This window comes from Cheilinus undulatus, linkage group 9, assembly GCF_018320785.1.
Source record: "Cheilinus undulatus linkage group 9, ASM1832078v1, whole genome shotgun sequence".
NCBI classification, from domain to species: domain Eukaryota; kingdom Metazoa; phylum Chordata; class Actinopteri; order Labriformes; family Labridae; genus Cheilinus; species Cheilinus undulatus.
Window position 1 is genome coordinate 41,356,733 of NC_054873.1, and position 22,149 is coordinate 41,378,881.

The 22,149-nt window shown below is 40.0% G+C and overlaps 1 protein-coding gene and 1 long non-coding RNA gene across 2 annotated transcripts; one reads left to right on the top strand and one right to left on the bottom strand.

The window, feature by feature from the left end:
• Positions 1-3,926: 3,926 nt before the first annotated feature.
• Positions 3,927-4,431, top strand: LOC121515551. The gene is made up of 2 exons (XR_005992378.1): positions 3,927-3,994; positions 4,085-4,431. It is a non-coding gene; the product is annotated as an uncharacterized LOC121515551 (long non-coding RNA).
• A 2,495-nt stretch (positions 4,432-6,926) lies between these two features.
• On the bottom strand, positions 6,927-21,399 carry herpud1 (homocysteine-inducible, endoplasmic reticulum stress-inducible, ubiquitin-like domain member 1). The gene is made up of 8 exons (XM_041796366.1): positions 21,021-21,399; positions 18,848-18,925; positions 18,122-18,199; positions 16,443-16,645; positions 15,578-15,688; positions 15,075-15,446; positions 10,457-10,577; positions 6,927-9,192 (listed from the first exon to the last, which is right to left on the bottom strand). Exons 1-8 carry the CDS (start codon positions 21,171-21,173, stop codon positions 9,013-9,015), a joined length of 1,296 nt encoding a protein of 431 aa, XP_041652300.1. The 5' UTR covers positions 21,174-21,399; the 3' UTR covers positions 6,927-9,012.
• Positions 21,400-22,149: the final 750 nt, after the last annotated feature.

A 22,149-nucleotide genomic window follows, 5' to 3' on the forward strand; every position in this document is an offset into this window, starting at 1 on the left:
CTTCCCCTCGGACCGGGTCAAGATCGCCTTCATCGTCTCTCACCTGACGGACAGAGCCAGCCGTTGGGCCACTGCGGAGTGGGGCAGGAGATCGGACATCTGTAACTCCTTGGCGGCGTTCACTAAAGCCTTTACTCAGGTATTTCAAAACATTCAGCCAGGCAGAGAAGCAGCCAGGGCCTTAACTAGAATTAAGCAGGGGCGTAGAAATGTGTCTGACTACGCCATTGAATTTAGAACATTATCTGCTGAAAGTGATTGGAATTCCACTGCCCTGCTTGATGCCTTTTTTGAAGGCTTATCTGAGAAATTAAAGGACCATCTAGTGACTTTTGATCTTCCTCAAGATTTAGATTCTTTGATTGCTCTGGCCATTAAAATTGATAAGAGACTCTTAGAAAGAGAGAAGGATAGAGGCAGGCAGCGGGAACGTTTTTATCCTGCTTACACTAGGAGGTCCAGCCCAGCTGATCTTCCCCAGGCCGGGAGAAGACCTGCCTCACTCCCGCTGGTCACCGATGCCCAACCTGAGGAACCCATGCAGCTAGGCTGCACCAGGCTCACTCCAGATGAGCGTCTCCGTCGAATGAAGGAGGGCCACTGCATCTATTGTGGACAACTGGGTCATTTTTTGGTTGACTGCCCTATCAGACGGAGATCCCCTAGACTACAGACTGTGGTGAGTCGCAACCTCATATTTAACAATCCTGCCCAATTACTCCCTGAAGTCTCCATTGAAGCCAAAGACATTAAGACTGTGAAAGCATTCATTGATTCAGGATCTGATGCTAATCTGATGAACTCTCTCCTGGTTAGGAGACTCGGCCTTACGACTTTCAACCTGAATCATCCCCTGGAGGTCTGCGCGGTTAATGGCAGTTCAATGGGCAGAATTACTCACCGCACCCAGTCTGTGACCATTCGTTTTCCTGACTCACACAGTGAACAAATCAGTTTTCATGTTTTTGACTCCCTCAATCATGAGATAATCTTAGGGAGACCCTGGCTCGAGATTCACAACCCTAAGATTGATTGGACTTCAGGACAAATAACTGACTGGGGAATAAATTGCAGTCTGACTTGTTTTCATAGTAAACCCCAGAAAGTTCCGGTAACAGTACCTCACCCTGACTCTGATTACCCTGACTTATCCCAAGTTCCTGACTTTTACCATGACCTGAAGGAAGTTTTCAACAAAGCTAAAGCTAAATCCCTACCTCCACACAGACTTTATGACTGTGCCATTGATCTCTTACCTGGAACGTTTCCTCCCAAGGGGAGACTTTACTCTCTCTCTGCTCCCGAAAGACAGGCAATGGAGCAGTATGTGGAGGAGTCTCTGGCGGCAGGGATAATTCGGCCGTCCTCTTCACCTGCAGGAGCTGGTTTCTTCTTTGTGGACAAGAAGGACAAATCGCTTCGGCCATGCATTGACCACAGGGGCCTTAACAACATCACCGTGAAAAACAGGTACCCCCTCCCTTTGATCTCATCTGCTTTTGAACAATTAAGTGAAGCTAAAATATTCACTAAGCTGGATCTGCGAAATGCTTATCACCTAGTCAGAATAAGGGAGGGGGATGAATGGAAGACAGCATTTAACACTCCCACGGGTCACTACGAATATTTAGTTATGCCCTTTGGCCTTACTAACGCTCCTGCAGTTTTTCAAGCCCTGGTCAATGACGTTCTGCGGGATATGTTAAATGACTTTGTATTCGTTTACTTGGATGATATCCTAATTTTTTCCTCGGATGAGCAAACCCACATCAGCCATGTCAGAAAGGTCCTGGAGCGCCTCTTTCAGAACCAGCTTTTCGTCAAAGCCGAGAAATGTGAGTTTCACAGACCTTCCGTTACCTTCTTAGGATACATCATTGCAGAAGGTCAGATCCAGATGGACCCTGAAAAGGTTAGTGCTGTCAAAGATTGGCCAGTACCTTCTTCCCATAAAGAACTTCAAAGATTTCTGGGGTTTGCCAACTTTTATAGAAAATTCATTCGAACTTTAGCATTATTGCCTCACCCCTGCATGAGCTTACCTCCTCTAAGAGGCAATTTTGTGGAACTCTGCTGCTGATGCAGCTTTTGTCAGACTTAAGAACTGTTTTTCTTCTGCTCCTGTCCTCATTCTGCCTGACACTAACAATCAGTTTGTTGTTGAGGTAGACGCATCTGATGTAGGCATTGGAGCTGTATTGTCTCAACGTTCTTCCAAGGATGATCGTCTCCACCCCTGTGCCTTCCTGTCACGCAAGCTTTCTGCAGCTGAACGCAACTACGATGTAGGCAACCGGGAGCTGCTGGCAGTCAAAGTGGCACTGGAGGAGTGGAGGCATTGGCTGGAGGGAACTTCTCAACCCTTCTTGGTGTGGACTGACCACAAAAATTTAGAATATCTTCAAACAGCCAAGAGACTGAATGCCAGGCAAGCCAGGTGGGCATTATTCTTTAATCGTTTTAATTTTACCCTATCCTATCGACCTGGTAATAAGAATGTTAAGCCTGATGCTCTCTCTAGAATCCATTCTAATGAGGAGCAAAAGCAGAACCTGAACTGATCCTCCCACGTTCCTGTGTTGTTGCTAATGTTACTTGGGAGATAGAGAGAAAAGTCCAGGAGGCCATCCATAATGTTAACCCCTGTGAACTGTCCACCTGGTAGCCTGTTTGTTGTTCCTGAGCTCCGCTCCCAGGTTATCCAATGGGCACACTCCTCTCGGTTTTCCTGCCACCCCCGAACTCTGGGGGTCCTTAAAGAACGCGTTTCTGGTGGCCCTCTATGGACAAGGAGGTTTCGGAATTCATCTCAGCCTGCCCCACCTGTGCCTCCAGTAAGGTCTCCCATCAGCATCCGGCAGGTCTGCTCCATCCTCTTCCGGTACCCAAGAGGCCCTGGTCCGACATATCCCTGGACTTTGTCACGGGACTCCCCACCTCAGAAGGTAACACCACTGTTCTCACAGTGGTGGACAGATTTTCTAAAATGGCTCATTTTATCCCTTTACCCAAGTTGCCCTCTGCCAAGGAAACAGCCGAGGCTATGCTGCACCATGTTTTTCGTCTACATGGTCTCCCTAGAGATGTGGTGTCGGACCGGGGCCCCCAGTTCACCTCCAGGTTCTGGAAGGAATTCTGTTCGCTGATTGGAGCCACTGTGAGCCTCTCCTCTGGATTTCACCCTCAATCGAATGGACAAACTGAGCGGATGAATCAAGAAATGGAGACGGGCCTGCGCATTCTGGCTTCCCAGAACCCTTCCTCATGGTCCAACCAGCTCGTGTGGGTAGAATATGCACATAACTCACTTATTAACTCATCAATTGGCATGTTCCCCTTTCAGTGTGTGTACGGCTTTCAACCTCCTCTTTTCCCTGCCCTAGATAAGGAGGTATCTGTCCCCTCTGCCTGGACCCTGGTGCGACGTTGTCGCCGGACCTGGGAGCGAGCCAGACAAGCCCTCCTCCGAGCTTCAGCCAGACACAAGGCGGCTGATCGCAAAAGGTCTGAGGCCCCCAAGTATCACTGTGGACACAAAGTTTGGCTATCCACTAAAAACCTGCCTCTGCGTCTGGATTCTAAGAAGCTCGCTCCCAGGTTCGTTGGTCCGTTTCCTATTTCCAAAGTTATTAATCCTGTAACTGTCCAACTAAAACTACCCAGAACCATGAGAGTCCATCCTGCATTCCACGTCAGTCAACTTAAACCCGCCAAATCCAGCCCTCTGGTCCCCCCCTCCAAGCCCCCTCCTCCCCCCCGTTTCGTTGATGGAGAAAGAGTCTACACCGTCAAAAAGTTGCTAGCCGCCAGAAGAAGAGGCCGTGGCTATCAGTATCTGGTGGATTGGGAGGGTTATGGCCCTGAAGAGCGCTCCTGGGTCCCCGCTAGAGACATCATGGACCCAGAGCTCATCAAAACTACCACAATGAACATCCTGATGTTCCTGGGCCGTCTGGAGCCAGCCGTGGAGGGGGGGGTACTGTCACATCTCCAGGTTGACCTAGTTAAGTTACTTTTTCCCTCATGTTTCTAGTCTGTCATTTCCTGTTTTATTTTGGATACTTACCTTGTGTCTCTTTTCCAGATCACTCCTTCCTGCCCATCCCTACCTGTTTCCCTGTGTCCTGATCATCCTCATGTGTCTCACCTGTGTTGATTGTCGAGTGACTGCACCTGGTGATCCCCGGCTGAGTGTTCCCCTCCTCGTGTATTTAGCTCATTCACTCCCTGTCTGCTGTGCGAGATCGTCTTGTTTCCTTTGTGTCCAATTCCTTCGAGCCTTACTTCTGATTGACCTTCGTGATTTATTTGACCCAGTTTCCCGTCCTAGTTTCCGAGTTAGCCTGCCGTTTTTTTGTACCTCTGCCTGCTTGTTTTGACCTCCCGTGTATCGAACCTTTTTCCTGATTAAACGGACTTGAAAGTGCTTGATTCCTGTGTCTGCTTTTGGGTCCTTTGGTCCGGCATATCGTTACATTTTGCACTTTTTTGTCTGCAGGACAGCCTGAATTTGTGTGGAAGTTGACTGAGGATTTTTATCCACCATTCAAACTATCCTGCGTTGCGTTCTATTGTCAATTTTTCTCTTCCATCCATGTCCAGGGAGATTTGCCACAGTTCCATGGGTTATAAACTTCTTGATTATATTACGCACAATGGAAAAATGAATTTCAAGATCTCTGGAGATGGTCTTGTAACCTTGAAGTTGTTCATATTTTTCCACAATTTTGCTGCTTAAGTCCTCAGACAATTCTGGGCTCTTCTTTCTCCATGCTTGGTGTGACACACACAGGCACACAACACAAAGGTTGAGTCTACTTTTAAACATTCTAACTGGCTTCAGGTGTAATGTCTATATTGCCAGCACCGGTTACTGCCACAGTTTAAGTTTAAATGAGCATCACATGCTTGAAATAAAATGATATACCCACAGTTTTGAAAGGGTGCCAATAATTTTGTCTGGCCCATTGTTGAGTTTTGTGTAAAATTATGTCAATATTGGCTTTTTTCTTCATTTTTTTTTTTTTTTGTTTTTTTTTTTTTTTTTTCCAATGCACATAAATGAAATAGGGCCAAAAACATTTGTAATTGCAACAATTTCTGGGAGAAATGGTGTGTTTTCTGCCAATACTTTTATTTTGAACTCCATCAGATCTTAATAAATTTGTAAATAACAAGTGGATTTAAATACAGACAAAGAAATATCTTGGAAGGCATGAGAGGACTGCCATGAAGCTTATTTTGGACAACATTATTATAAAACTACATTTAATAATAATAATAATAATAATAATGCCATTGTTTTACTGAGGTATGAAACTTTATTTCCCCTGATCTTTTCCAAAGTCATCATGAGATAAAACTTAAGTTTATCCAATTCAAAAAGCATATATCTATTAGCATTTATCACAGCAAACCAAATCTTTGCTTACTTATGTGAAAATTTAAAAATAAATATGCAAAAATAGTGTCTATAAAATGTCTTTACCCTTCTTGGATGTTTCGCGTTTTCATTGATTTTATAATTCAATCCTGGTCAATATAATTTGGCTTTTTATGACAAAAAATACAAAAAAAATCTCATTACTGTCATTTTTATAAAGTAAGGTTGATTAAACAGTAATATGTAAGATAAAATAAGTGACTGCATAAATATTCAGCCCTTCTAAAGGGACTGACCTAATTCAAGAGAGGTCCAGACAACTGGTGCTAGAAGTCTCAAAATTACTGAAATGTGGATCACCTGAGTGCAGTGAATGTGTCTCAAGTAAATGTCGTATAAAGACACCTGTGTCTGAAAGGTCCAGTCACTGGTTAATCGGTATTCTTGGCTACCATTACACAATGGAGTGAAAAAGAACACTCCAAGCAACTCAGAGAAAAAGTTCTTGAAAGTATAAGTCAGGGATACAAAAAAATCCAAGGCACTGATCATCCTCCAGAGTTCAGTTAAATCCATCATCAAGAAATGGAAGGAGGCAAAGAGAAAGTCACGGCTGAAGAAAACTCAGATTAAATCTGGACTAGAGTTCACCAGAAGCCATGTGGGAGACTCCATAGTCAAGTGGAAGAATGTTCTTTGGTCTGGCGAGACCAAAATGATCCTTTTGGCCATCAGATAAGATGCTGTTTTAGGTGGACACCAAACACTGCACATCACCACAAACACACCACCCCCACTGTAAAGCACAATGATGGCAGCATCATGCTGTGGGGAGGCTTTGCAGCAGCTAGCTCTTTAATACTAGGTAGGGGGTAAAATGAATGTAATGAAATATAGGAAAATCCTGGATGACTGTCTAACTCAGTCTGAGCTGATTTGTTTCATCAAGACAATGGATTGAAGAATTCAAATGGTTTAAAGACAATAAGTTGATGTTCTGTAGATTTTTTCACTTTGACATCAGAGTTTTTTTTGTTTTTTGGACCATGACTGATTTATAAAATCAATGAAAGGGTAAAATATCCAAGGGGGTAAATTCTTCTCCTAGGCACTGTAATCACCATAATACCTTTAAAATAAACATCTATGGAACTCTAATTGTCTGTGAGTACCACTGTGACAGTTGTTAAAAGTCCTGCATTTTTTTGAATAAAACTTTGAAAAATATACAAATTTGTAAAAGGGATTTTTTTTTTAATGTTTTATTTTGATTCACCGTACCAGTTACCTTACAGCTGATTTACATCTGCAGTCCTTTGACAGGTCACAATACTCTAAAGTTGATGTTTGTAAAGAATTCTACCTGTATCTGTGTTGGCATCAGTGTAACTTAAGAGTGCACTCAAGGTCATCATATTGTTGACTAACCTGTCAGTTCAGCTTTTAAACTTTGGGTTAACAACCTCTGGTGGAACTCTGGACTGACACTAGAAGAAAAAAAATCCAAATATCATAACACACTCTTAAAGAAAACAATGCACTGTTGAAGTAAAGAACATTTATTGCATACAGTATTGCAAATCTCCTTGAACACACTTTATTTTACAACATCCCACAATAAGCAAAGCTCACACATGACAATATGTCGGGAGCCTACCATCAACATTTCTTAATTTACAAGATGACCACTATCTATCTATTATTCTTCAGAGGGCTAATCATAGCGAGGCTGATGCTGAACACACAACAGCTTTAGACACAAGAAGAGGGCCTTCATACTTTTTAGTAAAAAGCTGCTTTTTACACCTAAATCAATAAAACATGAACTGACAGGGGCCAGTCATAAATCCAAAGCAACAGACTGGACCCAAGTCACACATAGGTATTATTTCATGAACTGAGAAAAGACCGCAAATATTAAGGTAAAAATTTACAGTCATTAATGCATCTGATCTGTGCCAGGGGAGGCTTGAATGCAGCTACAGTTGGAATTTAATGAGGCAGCATCATTATACACTCTAAACTATAAGTACTTGTGACGTAAGCTAAATGATGGAGGTCGACAAAAAGGTTATAAAATTTGATCCCTGCGTGCAAAGAAAACATCACAAACCTTACAAACCAGTGGGGTTTCTAAATTGCCTTAATTGTTTGATATTTCAAAACTGGAATCTGACATTCAAAATAAACCGATTCTAAAGAATTTATAAAGCATCAATTAAAAACATGACAAACAAAGCCTCCTCTTTCCATCAAACTCCTCAAAAACCATTTAAAACTCTGAGCCCTCAAAGCATTCTTATCATATTAGAAATGATTAAACGTAGTAAATAAACCTAAACCCCTATATACAAGCTTGCATAAGATACATATTGTAAAGTGCTTTGAGTTACAAAACTTTTAAAACAGCAACCTCACTATTGTAGCGATACTGTGACCAAAAATATGGCACAAAAGAAGCATAATATTTTGTAACACCATATTCTCAGCTAAAGGAAAATCCTTTAAAAACAGGAAATGGAAGAGAATTCAACTACCAATGTTCATTTTTCTAAAGAACATTTTACACTTAAGTTTCAATCAGTCGATTTTTGCTACAGTGGCAGAAATGTCAATAATAGTGACTGAATGGAAGGAAGCAAAGACAAAGTTTGTCCTTTCTTATTAGACCCTATTTGACAGTTTGAGGCACTGAAATTTTAAATTAGCTTTAAAAATTAAACAAATACTAAACTATACAAAAACTTCAGTACAAATGGTGTGGTACTTTCATGAAGCTTTAAAAGACCCAATCTTTAAAATAAATCCTTACATAATCTTGTTATATTTCAAAAAGGGAATTTACAAAACATTGCAGCCCAAATAATTATTTTGTATCATAACTGACCTGACTCAAATAATTTAGGGCTTTCCGGGCTCCTCTTAGACACAAGTAAAATACTTTCACTCATATAAAATCTTTCTTTCTTTACAGCTGTTTTTAACTATTTGTAAAGTAGGAAGGAAAAATATCCGATCTGACATCTGATCCAGAAAGCCATAACTTACAGTACTGAATCAGGTATTTGTATGGATTTTCACTTCAGCTGAACACAGTGTATGTAATCTTTACAAGTGTGAGGGTATTGGTCGGATCAGTCAAAAAAAAAAAAAAAAAAAAAACTCAGATGAGCTGATTTTGAACCCTATGGGATCAGAAAGCACATAAACCTCTTCACAGGAAGAAAATTCAGACACAGTAGTCTGGCAGCAGCTTAGAGGTTTATATTTTAGCCCTCTGCTGCCACCTACTGTTGATTCATGATTCAGGGAACTTTTCAGGAGAGCTGGGATCCAACTGAACAATTCATTATTGTAAAAAGTGCAGTTTGATTTTTGAGCATGTGGCATGGGTTTATTGCGCTGGTGTTTCATCTGTGTTCAATCGCACTAAAAAGAAAAAATTGCCTCATGGAGACTTTGAGAACATCCATCCAAGACTCTGTTCAGGTTGATAATGAACCCAATGTCCTTGTTTTTAATCATTCTTGAGTTGATACGCTCAGAAGTCTTGCATCAGCTTTTCAAGCATTGAATCAAGAAAGTATTGTTCTCCTACAATTTGTTGTTTTGTAAGTCTGCTAATGTCCTTAGTTGGCGACACGCTGAGGAACCTCAGGAATGAGAGAAGAAAAGAAGGACTTGAAGAAAACCCAGGCTGTCCACATGGCTGACACCCTGTGAGGAGGCACTAAAACTGCTGTCATCGTTTCTTGTCCGTCTAATGCGGGAGCGGCTTCCTCAGGTTGTCCGTCAGCAGGTTCATCAGCCTGTTCAGAGAGGGTGACAGAGAATAAATCATTATTGAACACACGCTAGAGGGCTCCCAATTAAAATATGTTAAATATGGCTGGGAATTATGGGTGGATTTCTGTCTAAATACTGGTGACTTGATCTGAACTGTTGGATGAGAACATAATGGCATAGTGCACTCTGTAAAAAGAGAATGACATTCATGCTCAAAGAGGTACCAAGAGTTGGAAGAAGATTCACTGCAGCTCTGCATCCCATCTGTCAATATGACCTAAATGTCAACTATGGTAACACTTCTGGTTTTCCAAAAAAAAGACTGATCTGTTTGTTCCAATGATAAGATTATGCAGTTTTCCTCACAATTCTTCAACACCTAATTGATTCAGGGGAAGGCATTTAGTTTTTGAAGTCCCTTGCAAAATTGTACTGCTCTTTCTTTACTTTATTTTATTTAAATTCATGCATGTGTCCTGTCCAAGGTAGGCAGCAGCACAATTAACAAAGACTCAGACATAAAATGTGAGCAGTTACAACCACAGAAAAACAAATCCTGGGTCACAGAGCAGAAAGTAATCAGTCAAAATATCTAAAACCTGATAAATCTTCCTCAGATGTCATCAAAAAAGGTTTAAAGAGGCCAGCTCCTCAAGACACAAGGTCTCCTGTAGCAGACTGCAGGAGCAGCATAACTGAAACCCTTTTCACTCATTTAAAGACGGAGGTGAATCTTGTGACAAGTCTTGGGTTTCCTGCCAAACTTTGTTTGTGAAGCCATAAATACACATTGTGCTAGTTTTGGTATACGTGTGATATTTATGCATTTGAGATCTTCCTCTTGCACTCTGCCTCCATCTCTGACTTTTCTCTGTATTTTTCTTTGTACCTGTATGTCGGTTAAGGACATAACATCATGTTGACTGCAATGAAAAGACACATCCATGAAAAATAAAGGTTCTTCTCAGGCTTTTAAAACTGTTAAAATATCCCAAGTAACATTTGTGTAGTCATTCTGAATTAATTTAGACATTTCAGTACAAAAATCTACATAGTGTGCAATTAAACAGATGAGTTATAGCACTGTTTGGAAATGCTCCTTCTCGTCTACCTTCATTGCAGAATTAAATCCTGAAAAGAGTCTTCACTTTTTCCACACACCCTGCTGCATTAAAAATAAAGACTACCTTCCTTATACATGTATATGTTTAGTCAAAATCAGACTGTGGTATTAACAAAGAACAGTCTTTTATCGACTGACATAAGAGACAAAAGATTTATTCTTACAGGATTTTGGTTCTGGTTCCTGATCTCGTTTTGCTGATTGTGCTGGACCTCGGGGGGCTGCAGGTGGTTTGGTTCTTGGGCTTGTACTCGCCTCCTGAAGGGAAACCAGCCAGCAGTATGTCTAGAGAAGGCAACCAAAAACAGGACAGCAAACACATTTACTGAAAAACTAATTTATGTGGATTTGGAAAAAAAGAAGAGCTCAAACTAAAGTTAAAAAAAAACCATCTTCTTATTTACATACCCAGCAGACAGAGCAATACTGGCTTAGTTGGAATTTAGGTGTTTTAACTCATGGATGAAGTGGAATATTTTATCAGTTTTGTTTTTCTGACCCCCATTCAAAGCAAAAAATCTGGCACTCAAGCTGCTAAATGCAAAATGTGTTCCACAGAGAGCCACTGACCTCACCACCTGCCAACAGAAAGTGTGTAGGTGGGGAATTCTCTTTTCTTTGGACAGGTGCCTGATGCAGGAATATGATTTGAGATGGAGAAACAGCATCAGAGAGTTTGGGTTACAAAAAGACTAGCTAACGCACTACAGCAAAGGTTTTCAAACTTTTTTTGCCCAAGGCACACCATATTAATGTCCTTGCAAAATAGCCTCTTTAGCATGTGCAGCAAGTAGCAACATGTCCCAGTCCCAACTGCATGCAATGTGAGCAAGTGCCAGCTACCATCAGTTTGATTACAGAGTTTCCTTCTGTAGCATCCTGACATTCTGCAAGTAATGCACTGCAGCTCCCCAGCTTTATCCCCAGTCACCCTGTTCCTATTTTCTCTCTGTCACTCCTATTAAGATGGAAAAGTAACAAGGGAGGAGGTTGCACAAAGGATGACAAGACACTAGGAGCGTCCCACCAGAGGATATTCTTAATTTTCTTCCACTTTTCTCACTCCCGAAACTTGTTAGCTTGTTTTACAAAGAGGAGTGTGTTGCATGGATATTCTCCATACCGGTTTATGAATTTTTATGGTCTGACTTGTGCTAAAACGGAGAGAAAACTATGTGGCTCACAGCTGTTAGAGGCACCATACCTCTGATTTTCTAAGTAAAAGCATGAGATGTCATATTTTTACGTGTAAATTTACATTTGCATATTTCACAGATAACAGATGGACAGTGATGCAATACTATATGATGCAAAGCAAGGTGTAACACTTGCATGCAGTAAGGACATTGGTTATAGTCTCTTTAGTTTTTGCATAGTTGTAGTACTTATGTAAAGTCAGACGAATTTTCAAGGCACACCTAGACTTGTTTCAAGGCACACCAGTGTGCCACGGCACACCGTTTGAGAACCACTGCACTACAGGATGCGAATAGCATAATAATAACAATTATTACTATTATTAATATGATTAATATTATTATTATTATCCTTATTACGCTCTTTTGGTTTGTCATGGAAAGAACAATCATTCAACTGTTATGTGATACATTTTAAATAAAATCTTGTTAGAACAGTAACATTATTAAAGGACTGGTTACAGTATGAGTTTTATAGTAATGTTTATTTTGTTACTTTAAAAAAGGGCCACCTTAGGTACACTCTATGTCAGCATGCCTTAATCTGTTCTAACATACTTTAGTTCCCATTTGCATTATTTAATTTAGTGACTGGTCTTTTCAGGTTTACTTTGTTTGCCATTTATTCTCCTTAAACTTTCATACCCTGTTGTGATGAAACTATGACAAGAACTCTGTGGTTTGGTTCCCTGTTGAATGATTAAAAAAAGGATAAAGGAAATGACCAAGAACAGAAAAAGAAGATAGAAAATCTTTGATAATATCAACATAAACTTTCTGTCCAACTGTTGCTGATGAGTAATCACTACTAAAACATTTATCGCCTGTCATCATTCACACATGTTATAGGTGATGAATGTGCTTCGACACAAACATTCTTATTTTACCTAAACAGCTCTACAATTTAAACCCAGGATTTTTTCTAAGATTGAGAAATTTTATTAGCCTGTCTTTAGTATTTGTATGTGAGTCATAGTTAAGGGTTATGTAACAGGAAACAGTATGAGATCGGGACGTGTTAGGTAAATGAACAACGTGGCCTTAGCTGATGATAACAAAGCTGATGTGGAACTTGAACCAATAACATCAACACATGTCAAACTCAGCTGTGACTTCTCAAGAAAGATAAGTTAGAGTTTCACTGGGTGTAATAGGAAATAATTAACATGACTCACACAAACACAACTCTAGCACAGATTCAGCCAGAAAAAATATTAAATAGATGGAAAATGTCTTCAAACCAATCAAATAAAACGTTTAATACACTTCATGATTTAATGAAAGTGATGTTCATCTTTTTGAATTTACCATTTGAATATTAGTCATCTGATCATTTGAATTAAAAAAAATATCTTAAGGAAGTGAGTAACCACACACATCCTGCTTCAGCAGGCAGATGGAAAGTTAGACAGATAAGCAAACATAGTTGATTTATTTTTAAAAACATATGCGCTGGGGGTGTTTTCATACTATAGTTTTAAAACTGTTGCTTGGCGTTTTATCAGATATTTCCATCCATGATGAGTTCCTTTAAAGTCATTAAAAATCAAATCATAAGAGAACAAAACAGTCAGAAGTTCAAAGCTACACTCAACAGACACAAGGATTCGGGACCCATCAGCTCTGAAAATCTGTCATCACATCTCGTGTAGTGTGTCATAGTGAATAATTAAGGACATGTCTGAGACACTTTACGACCTCCCGGCAAAAAGTCTTGCATGCTTGATTTTTGTCCTGCCTACCTATGAACTGTTCAGTGAAGCTGACCAGTAGGAGTACAGGTACTCTGCATGTGCAGCAGCCTCAAATGTAAACAAACCAAATGGCAATGTGTTCAAAGAAAAGTGTTAAAGTTGATGCTGTGACATGACAGTGAGACTGAAGAAAAGTTTGTTGAGCACTGATGAAAACATCCCTGCCTTTATGGTGTGTCATCAAGGGGAGTGATAAAGAGAGAAATGTTCAAACTAATCATATAAAAGGAATAGCAACCAGTGAATAGCAACCAATAGCTTGAAATAGCAACCAGTCAGTAACTGTGGTTAGCATTAGCATCAAGCTAGCATATAATTCATAGGGCTGTCAAAGTTAATGATCACAATTAAAAAATGTAATCTCTTGACAGAGACATTCTTGGAGAGACAAACAAATCCAGTGTAGCACTGTACAGTACGTGTGTTTACAGTTTTCTCTCAGGGTGTCATCACATTGGTCACAATGACTGACCGTGTCCCTGCATGTAGTCTTTCATAACTTCTGGTCAAGTCACAGCATGACTTTAAGGCTCTGTGATTGGCTCTACACTCCAGTCCATTAAATTGAAATCTACCACTTGTATGGCATATCTTGTACATCTATTACATACATACCTCTCTTCTTTTTAGTTTTGTTCTCTGGCTTTTTCAAATTTTCACTGTCTTTTACTTAGGACTGTACATCTTTTTGCTCTATTGCGTATAGTGTATGTGATAAGTCATAAACATTTAAAACATTTACAACCCAAATAAAGGAATAATCCATAAAGACAAGACAAAATCTAGATCTCGTAAAACTAGAAGGTGTGAAATACAGACAATTTAAGGATTTTTTTCTTTATAACTAATTTCAACAATCATTAAAAGGATAACCTCTTTGTTGCATGATAACATTGTGCCAAAGACAGATACTTTCTGGAAGAAAAAAAATTGAATTTGGCCGATTTTCACCTAAAATTTGCTACTGTGAGCTACAGTCCTCGTCCGTCGCACAGTATAACTTAGTTTCCATGCCTCTACTCTGTCTACTCTCTCCTTGAAGAGACAACGCAGACTGACAACTCTTGTGACTAAAATATTAGCTATCAGGCCAGATGATTAGCCAGGTACTCTACAACCCAACTTCAAATATACTGAAATACACCCTGTAACTCTTTGCAGATTATCATTTTCAATTTACTAATTCTGACCCTTCTGCTCCTTGAAGTCAGACTTAAATAAACTCGATTGATTTAACCTAAATTTCTCATCATAACATCTATTCCACCAGGCTACCAAAGCATGTAGCTGTCTGCAAGCTGTTCTGTTTTTCATCTTTTGTAATTCAACCATGTCTGACGACATCAGCTGATACTGTTTTATACAGAGGTATAATAATGTTGGACAGTTATCCCAGCTGGCCACATACACAAGCTTTTTCCTTTGGGCACAACTACTACACTGAGCTCAGCAGCTTTGGTTTAACAGGTTTTCAAAGGTAAATATTCTGAATACTGTGCTGTAAGTAAACACCATCAGCCACTTTGTTTATACAGTGCCACGCAGGAGTGAAAGATGCATATCCGCCAGGCTCCTGTTCTTGACATTTTCTCAAAATGACCAGTTAAACCCATTGAGTGTTTACTATCCAAATCTCTTAAAGCAAATCCAAGTAGCAGGACTTCTGAGACTGTGAGAGAGGCCAAAAGTTCAACTGCAATGTTGAGGAATGTAAATTGTCAAACTCACGACTGTAAATGATGCTGTTGAGTCAGATTTGTGGGTTGAATTTGTAAACGTAACAGTATATATTTGTTACATTTGGTGAGTAGAAAGCAAAAGATTGGACTCACAGGTACATAATGATGAGGGTGCTCATCACCAGCAGGAAGCGACTCAAGTTGGAGTTGAAGTAAACGATCATGAGAAGAACACCAAATCTTGCAGCTGTGTACAACCAGTCCAGCCAATCTCGCTCCATATCCTCCTCGTCTTCCATTACAGGTCCACCCTGTGCGTTCATCCGCATGTTCTGGTTGGCCTCTCCTGGGTTGATGAAACCTCCGTCTTGCACTGGGTTCTGATTGGCTTGCAGGTTGTCAATGGGGTTTTGATTGTCTAAGGGGGCTGCTACTGGTACATGGTGGGCTTGAACAGGAGGGTACTGGCCGATTGTTGCAGCTGGTGCAGAAGGGATGGTGCCTGCTGCCACCAATGCAGCTTGGCTGTGGTAGAAAATGAGACATCACAAGTATTACAATCAGCCACATGGAGTCATCCAAGGTATTTCCAGACATCCAGGACATACATACACCTTAAAAAAGCTATATAAATCAATTACTTTTAAAGTACTCACTATTGCATGTAATACTGTCTAGCATAGACATGCTGCAGCCACAGAAGCTGTTGAGGGCTATACAGGGAGTAGGTAGGAAATGCTGGTTGGGTCATCTGTGGCGATCCAGCCCTGCAGGGAAAGATGGCACACTGTTAACAAGGGAAACTAGAAGGGCTAAGGAATGGGACATTTTGCAAAAACTTCTCTCTTTTGTGTAAATTGCATTAGTGTTCCATTTGGAACAAGCATTATCACGTCCCAAAGGCAAACAGTAATGCAACAACACTGACAGCAAGGGTTTGAAAATGAAATACACCGGCTGCTAGGCATTCCTTATAACAGATACAAACATAAAAACCCTCAAATTAAAAGGCAACATAACTTTGTATTCTGCCACAAACTGAAGAGAAGATTCTTCAAAATATAAGCCCCTTGAAATAAGGATAAATTAAAAAAACAAATACTGAAAGAAGTGTCAGTATCAAGCTGTTTCTTCATGAAATTCCTGAAAAAATCTGAAAATCAGGTCCTAAAATTGTCCACTTACAGCAGGTTCTCTGAACAAGACCTGCCCTGTTTAACTTTAAGTTCATGAGAACATTACATAGACTTTCTACTTAGAAGCGGGCTTAATTTAGGGCTGCTGTGATTTCATTAATGGGACTTGTAAAACTTCAGCAGTGACAGGCATTCCCCTGAAAGGAGCTGAGGGCAGCAACGCTGAAATTCTATCATTTACTGCATTAAATTTGACTTTATTTGCTTGCCATTGCAATGACAGGAAAACAAACAAATATTCATAGAGAACAACCTTACAATCTGAAGCCTGTAATGCCATGGCTCAAGAGTTTTTAGCAGGAATTTTCCTCTTTTCAAGGCTTACATTGCAGCAGCCGGCCAGGTAGGAGTTCCAGGGGAATGTGTATGTGCTGGAGCAGCAGGTGATGTTGGAGCCGTCTGCCTTCTCTGTCTCAGTTCTGGTGTGATGGGAGTCTGGCCTGTGGAGAGGGGGCTACTAGGAGTGGGAGAACCAGATGCTGCCATGAGCCTGGGACTGGAGGGATGTGGCTGTTCCGTCACTCTGGTCTGCAAAACAACAAGAGTTTGAAATTCTCAGCACTATGGCACACTACACCTACTGTTAAAAGACCAGTCTGTAAATGTAGGTGCTGTTATCACAGATGTACAACCACCTGGATTTTTTTTAAATATCTGTTGATGCATTGCTCCTGAAAGTGTTGTGAGACTTTAGTGTGTTATCTTTAGTTGTACTTTTAATCTCAGAGCCATAGCTGAGCTGTTGAGGGTGACAGCTGAAGTGAAACAGTTCTGGTCTATAGTGATATGCAAATGAGGAAGGAGGTGAAGAGGTGCACCTGTTAGTCTCTAAACCTGCTGCCTTTGAGCTTGACGTGTCACAGGAGATGGAAAAATCCCTCAAGATAATTGCTCTGTTTGAACTGACAAAACTAGTAAAATATATAATTAAATGTAAAACCGCAAGTGTTGGCTGCTTATATAAAGTAAGTATTCAGATTAAAGATTTTTCCCCCTGAGGGAAATAAATTTTTTGAAAGACTAAAGGCAAAAAAATGGGAATTGAAGCACATAAGTTCATTAAAATCCTAAAGGGAATGTTGGAAATGATTACATGTATTTTTTCTTCCCCAATACATTTTAACTGTAGGACTTTTTACATGGACACTGTTATGTCCATCTGCTTTTACAGCATGCAGAGGGCACAACTCTACTGGCTTAAGACTAGTGATGGGATTTGCCACGCTGGAGCTGCAAAAGCGCATATCGAGGCCTCTCTCGATGACATATGTGATGACTTCTGAAGCCTTGCTGGCCCATCGTACCAAGTGACTGGTTCAGGAAGTGTTCGAGATTTGGCGCAAAAGAAATGAATAAAAAGCGTTTCAACACATAACATAAGCACATTCAAATAAAAAAATAGACCATTCAAATTAATACTGCCCATGTAAGAAGTTTACATGTCATACACTTTCGTCCACTAGGTGGTTAAGAAGAGCAAATGAAGCTTCACACAAAGCTGCATTCTAAGATTAGAGCCGCTAAACACATTAAAGATTTTTTTTTAATTGAAATTATTTTATTTCTCACACACCATCTTTTCTTTCTTATTCCTCCTGAGAAGAGACTGTCACTTGACATATGAGTATCAGTACATCTTAACCAGGAACTCCTTTTTGGCACGTTCTTTATTTAACAAATTAGGCCTAAAGTACATAATTTACAGGAATCTGTCGTCACTTTTAGCACATCTTCAAACACAGGAAGCAGGTAGCTACTGCTGGACAGAGACACACACTCTTATGGTTTTTATGACAAGCATGCACGCATTAGAAACCAGACTTGCTCATGACAAGTCTGGTATTGCCACATCACAGCCAAACCATACAGTCTACCACAACCTGATCGCTAACCAGGTGGTAAAAGCAATTTTTTTTTTCACTTAAAAATGACTATGTGGCACATAAAACAAAAGCTGCTGGAAAAATAACAGTCTTATATAAGTTTACATAAATTGATAATTACCTTAGGTCTTGCTCCTAGTGGTGTTTGTTGTGAATTCTGGAGAGGACACACCAGATGGATGGTGGGACTAGCATCGGTCTGACAAAAGGAAGATAAGTGCTTGATTACAAAATGATACACAGGACATTAATGTTTTTCTTTCACTCAAATCAACACCAGCATGACAATGACAACAGAGCAGTGTGGTGAGAAAATAGAGATGGCATGCCAGCCATTCTCCTGACAAATACCAGGTCAGGCTGACATTCAAATGTTTCCACAGTTTATCTAATCATTATTTCACACCATGCCAACACTGAAACTATATATTTAAGTTAAAGTCTTCAAAGTCCCATGTATACAGGGTCACTATGGAGAATGTTATGTGGTTTATTTTCTGCCATATGAACAGAGATTAATGGAATACGTGGTGAGATTTACTTCCATTTAGGAGAACATAAATGAAACTCATGAAATACTATACTGTCCTAGTTTTGGAAAGCATTGTTACAAATCAAGGCCAGGAAAATCCAGGTGAGTCTACTATAACAAATCAGACAAAGGTTGTTTGGAGGAAAGTAGGTTAGTTAAAACCTCTCCATCTAGTTTGTCGACAGTAGCATTAGGTCTTTAATTAACTTGTAGAATCATTTCAGGTTTTTGAGGTTGTCAGTTTTCACTGGAGTGCAATTCCAAGGAAAAGATCTAAAGGAGAATGCCAAAGTTCTGTTTGCAACCAATACATACCTGTCTGAAGAGATCTTTAATGTGAAGATAGTCAGGCAGAAGTTTACCACCATAGATCAGTCTCTGGTCAACCATAGCCTGCAGAAATCAAACAAGTACATTCTGATTGAAAAACTTGTACACTGAAGTATATGTTAAATAAGAAACAAACCTGCATCGCTGCTTGATTGTACCATTTCTGCAATGGGTAAAGACAGCAGTTGACAAGAACAGGCAAGAAAGGAGCAAAGAATAAAGTTGAGACAAAATGTGTATTCAAAAAAAGACAAGGAAAGCTTTTTTTATAGCTAGCATAAAACAGCCATATTTGGGGAAGTTGACATGACAGAGATAAAAGAGAAAAAATAATATAATTTTAATTTAATTAGTTTTTAAGAGTTTTGTTCCAACTGGGGCTGCACCCCCCACCTACTGGATCTGTCCCTGAGCAGAGCATACTGGTGCATGCTGGAATTGGTCTCCACTAAACAGACTCAACATTTCTGAGCAGAGAAGAGCGGAGTGCAGTGGCACTTCTGGCACATGCTAGAGACAGACTGCAGTGCTGCTGAATTGCAAAGATGGCGCAAGAGGAAGCAATCTGCTCAGAGTGCATGGCACTTACAGAATACCGTAGAGATGTAAGGATAGACCATGAATCAACTGAAAATTGATACAGATAAAGGGGGATTCAAATCGATACAGCCCAGCTTTGAACAGAAGGTGGCACTGCCTGCCTTTAACTCTGCTTAATCACAAACTCTTCTTCAACTGACCTGAGAGCAACAGGTAAACAAAACAGTCATGTCAGGAGCAGATGAAAACTTAGCAGAAGTGGACTCTTTTGTTGATGTTGATACAAAACTTTCCCATCTGCCAATATAGATCAATTACCATTTATGTTATTATCTCAAGAAAGTGATATTAATAAGATATTCTGATGACACTGTGCATCCCTAAGTTAAATGGATGAAGTAAAGATTTTAAATGCCACATTTGTCATGTGTTTTGGGTATATATTTTAAACATGTTGAAAGGACTTGTGTTCTGCTATATCCTGTACTTTTGATGTACATGTGAAAAACCTGTGACTGAGCCTTTTCATAGGTGAAGAGCTTATTTTTCAAAGAGCTGATATTCTCGATAAGTAATTATTAACTTTATTTTGGCACTGGGCTTGCCACTTGGACCAGGATATTGCGTGTACAGTCTACCAACTGCTGCCATCTCTACCTCAGTTTTACAAATTCAAATACAGCCCAACCCAATCTCAATGAAGCATACATCCTGACTGGATAGAAAATACAGTCTTCAAAGATGGATTAACTTGGTAGACGCACTTTTATAATCTTAAGCTTGTTGTCTGTAAACGAAACATCCAAGTGTATTGTTAGGAATGATTCTGCCACTTGATCAAAATTTCAATACTGTTTATTGATGCTGTAGTTTTTTTTTTTTATAGTGTTGGAGGTGATCATATCTTTAAAAGTATTATGTTGTGCTTCATGGATCTTGTTCAGTATGAGTAATGTTGATTGTGCTGAATATCTGCTACACTGTTGACATGTGGATTATTGTTAACTTAATTGCATCTGTTTATTTCTTTATTTCACTGTTGAGGCACATAAATGTGTGCAGCAGTTAGATTTTGAGACAAGTTGATCTTTTAATTCCACATATAGGGGATGAAGATGCATAAAAGACGCACCAAATAAATAGAGGGTGTTGTAACAGGGTCATTATGATCACAAAGGATTAATAAACGTGAATTCAACGCTTTACAAACCTGGTATTCTAGCCCCACACGTGGAAAAATACATTCAATGTAACATTTACGTCACAGGTATAGATTTGACTCAACAGCCTTGTGAATGAGGTTTTACGACAAATTCATAATGGTGGACATCTGGGATTCCTATACGCTATCCATCTGTCTGTTCACTACATGACGAGGAGCTAGGGCCCAATGAACTCCTTCAAAAGTTCATCATATTAGGAATCGTATAAATGCACATTTAAGGTGTGAATTGAAAAAGCAAAACAATGACAGCAGAAGTCGCTGACAGCTGCTAACTCTCAGCAGCTCCCTTGCATCAGTCAGCTGGCTCACGTCATGACATTCCAGGACATAGCCCCGAGCTAACTACTCTCGCTAACATTAGCCAGCTAACTTACCCACCCCTCAATAACTCACCGGCTTGGTTGGGTAAACGGTCGACAAATGCGTTTTAAGATCCCCTACAGTCCAGTCCAAATAGACGCCCTCGACAGTTTGGTCCTCCTGAGCCTGACTGGGCGTTTTGATGAAAATAGTAATCGTCTTTTGTTGTGTATCTCTCGTATCCATTTTACTCCAGCTTCCTCTAATGGCTCGCGCTTCTCGTAAAACCGTTTTCTTAATAGGTCCAGCTGTTGAAAGAAAAGTATTTGTTGTTTCTTTTTTTCAGGAAGTAATTTCAATACAAGCTCTCTTGAAAAAAAGACAAACTCGTGGGGCTTTGTCGAAGCTAGAAATGCCTTCCTTCTAGCTGTCATACGGGACTTTAACGAGGGGACTGTTGTTTCCAAACACACTGTGGCCGCTCGTCATTGGTTACCGTCTGCTCGTGGCTCAGACGTGGAGGCTTGGCGAATCGTCGACCTTAAGGCATGCGCAATAACGTATTATGCTTCCAAAGATCGTTTATTTCAAACAAGTGTGTGTCTCACTAGCGTGATTCGGTTTGTAAGATTTCGTCAAAATTTTTAACACATCTTTTACCTCGCTGAAACAAATACCAAGCACACCAAGGATTTGCCAAATGGAAGTACCGTAAATTCGTTGAATTATCGCAAATGGCTAATTTTCCCTCTACTGTTATAGTTAATATCCATTTATCCAATTAATCTTTCCATTTGTTTCTTAAAATTCTGACATGCAAATGGAAAACGCCCTTAGTATTCATTCCTAAACTTTCTAGGCTATTTTGTGGTCTGCCACCATTGTAAAATATGGTGAAAGGATGTTGAAATAGGCTAATTAACGAAACCAGTCAGACAGGTTTGTCTAGGCTAGTCAGCACCTTCTCACTCAGTGTTTAATTGGTGGGTACATCTTGTACAGTAACATCTTACATAACAGGGACACTTTTCACTTTTCAAAACCTACAAATATAACCTGTTTCAATTTTACAAATAACGTACCTCCACGTTGTTACAAAGCCTGCCCAAACTTAATGTATGTCATTGAAGTCACACTGATAGTGGTGAGGTTATTGACGATAGCTTCAGGTGCAAACATTTTGCATAGGCCTCTTTGTATTTGTGTAGGAGCCGGGACATGA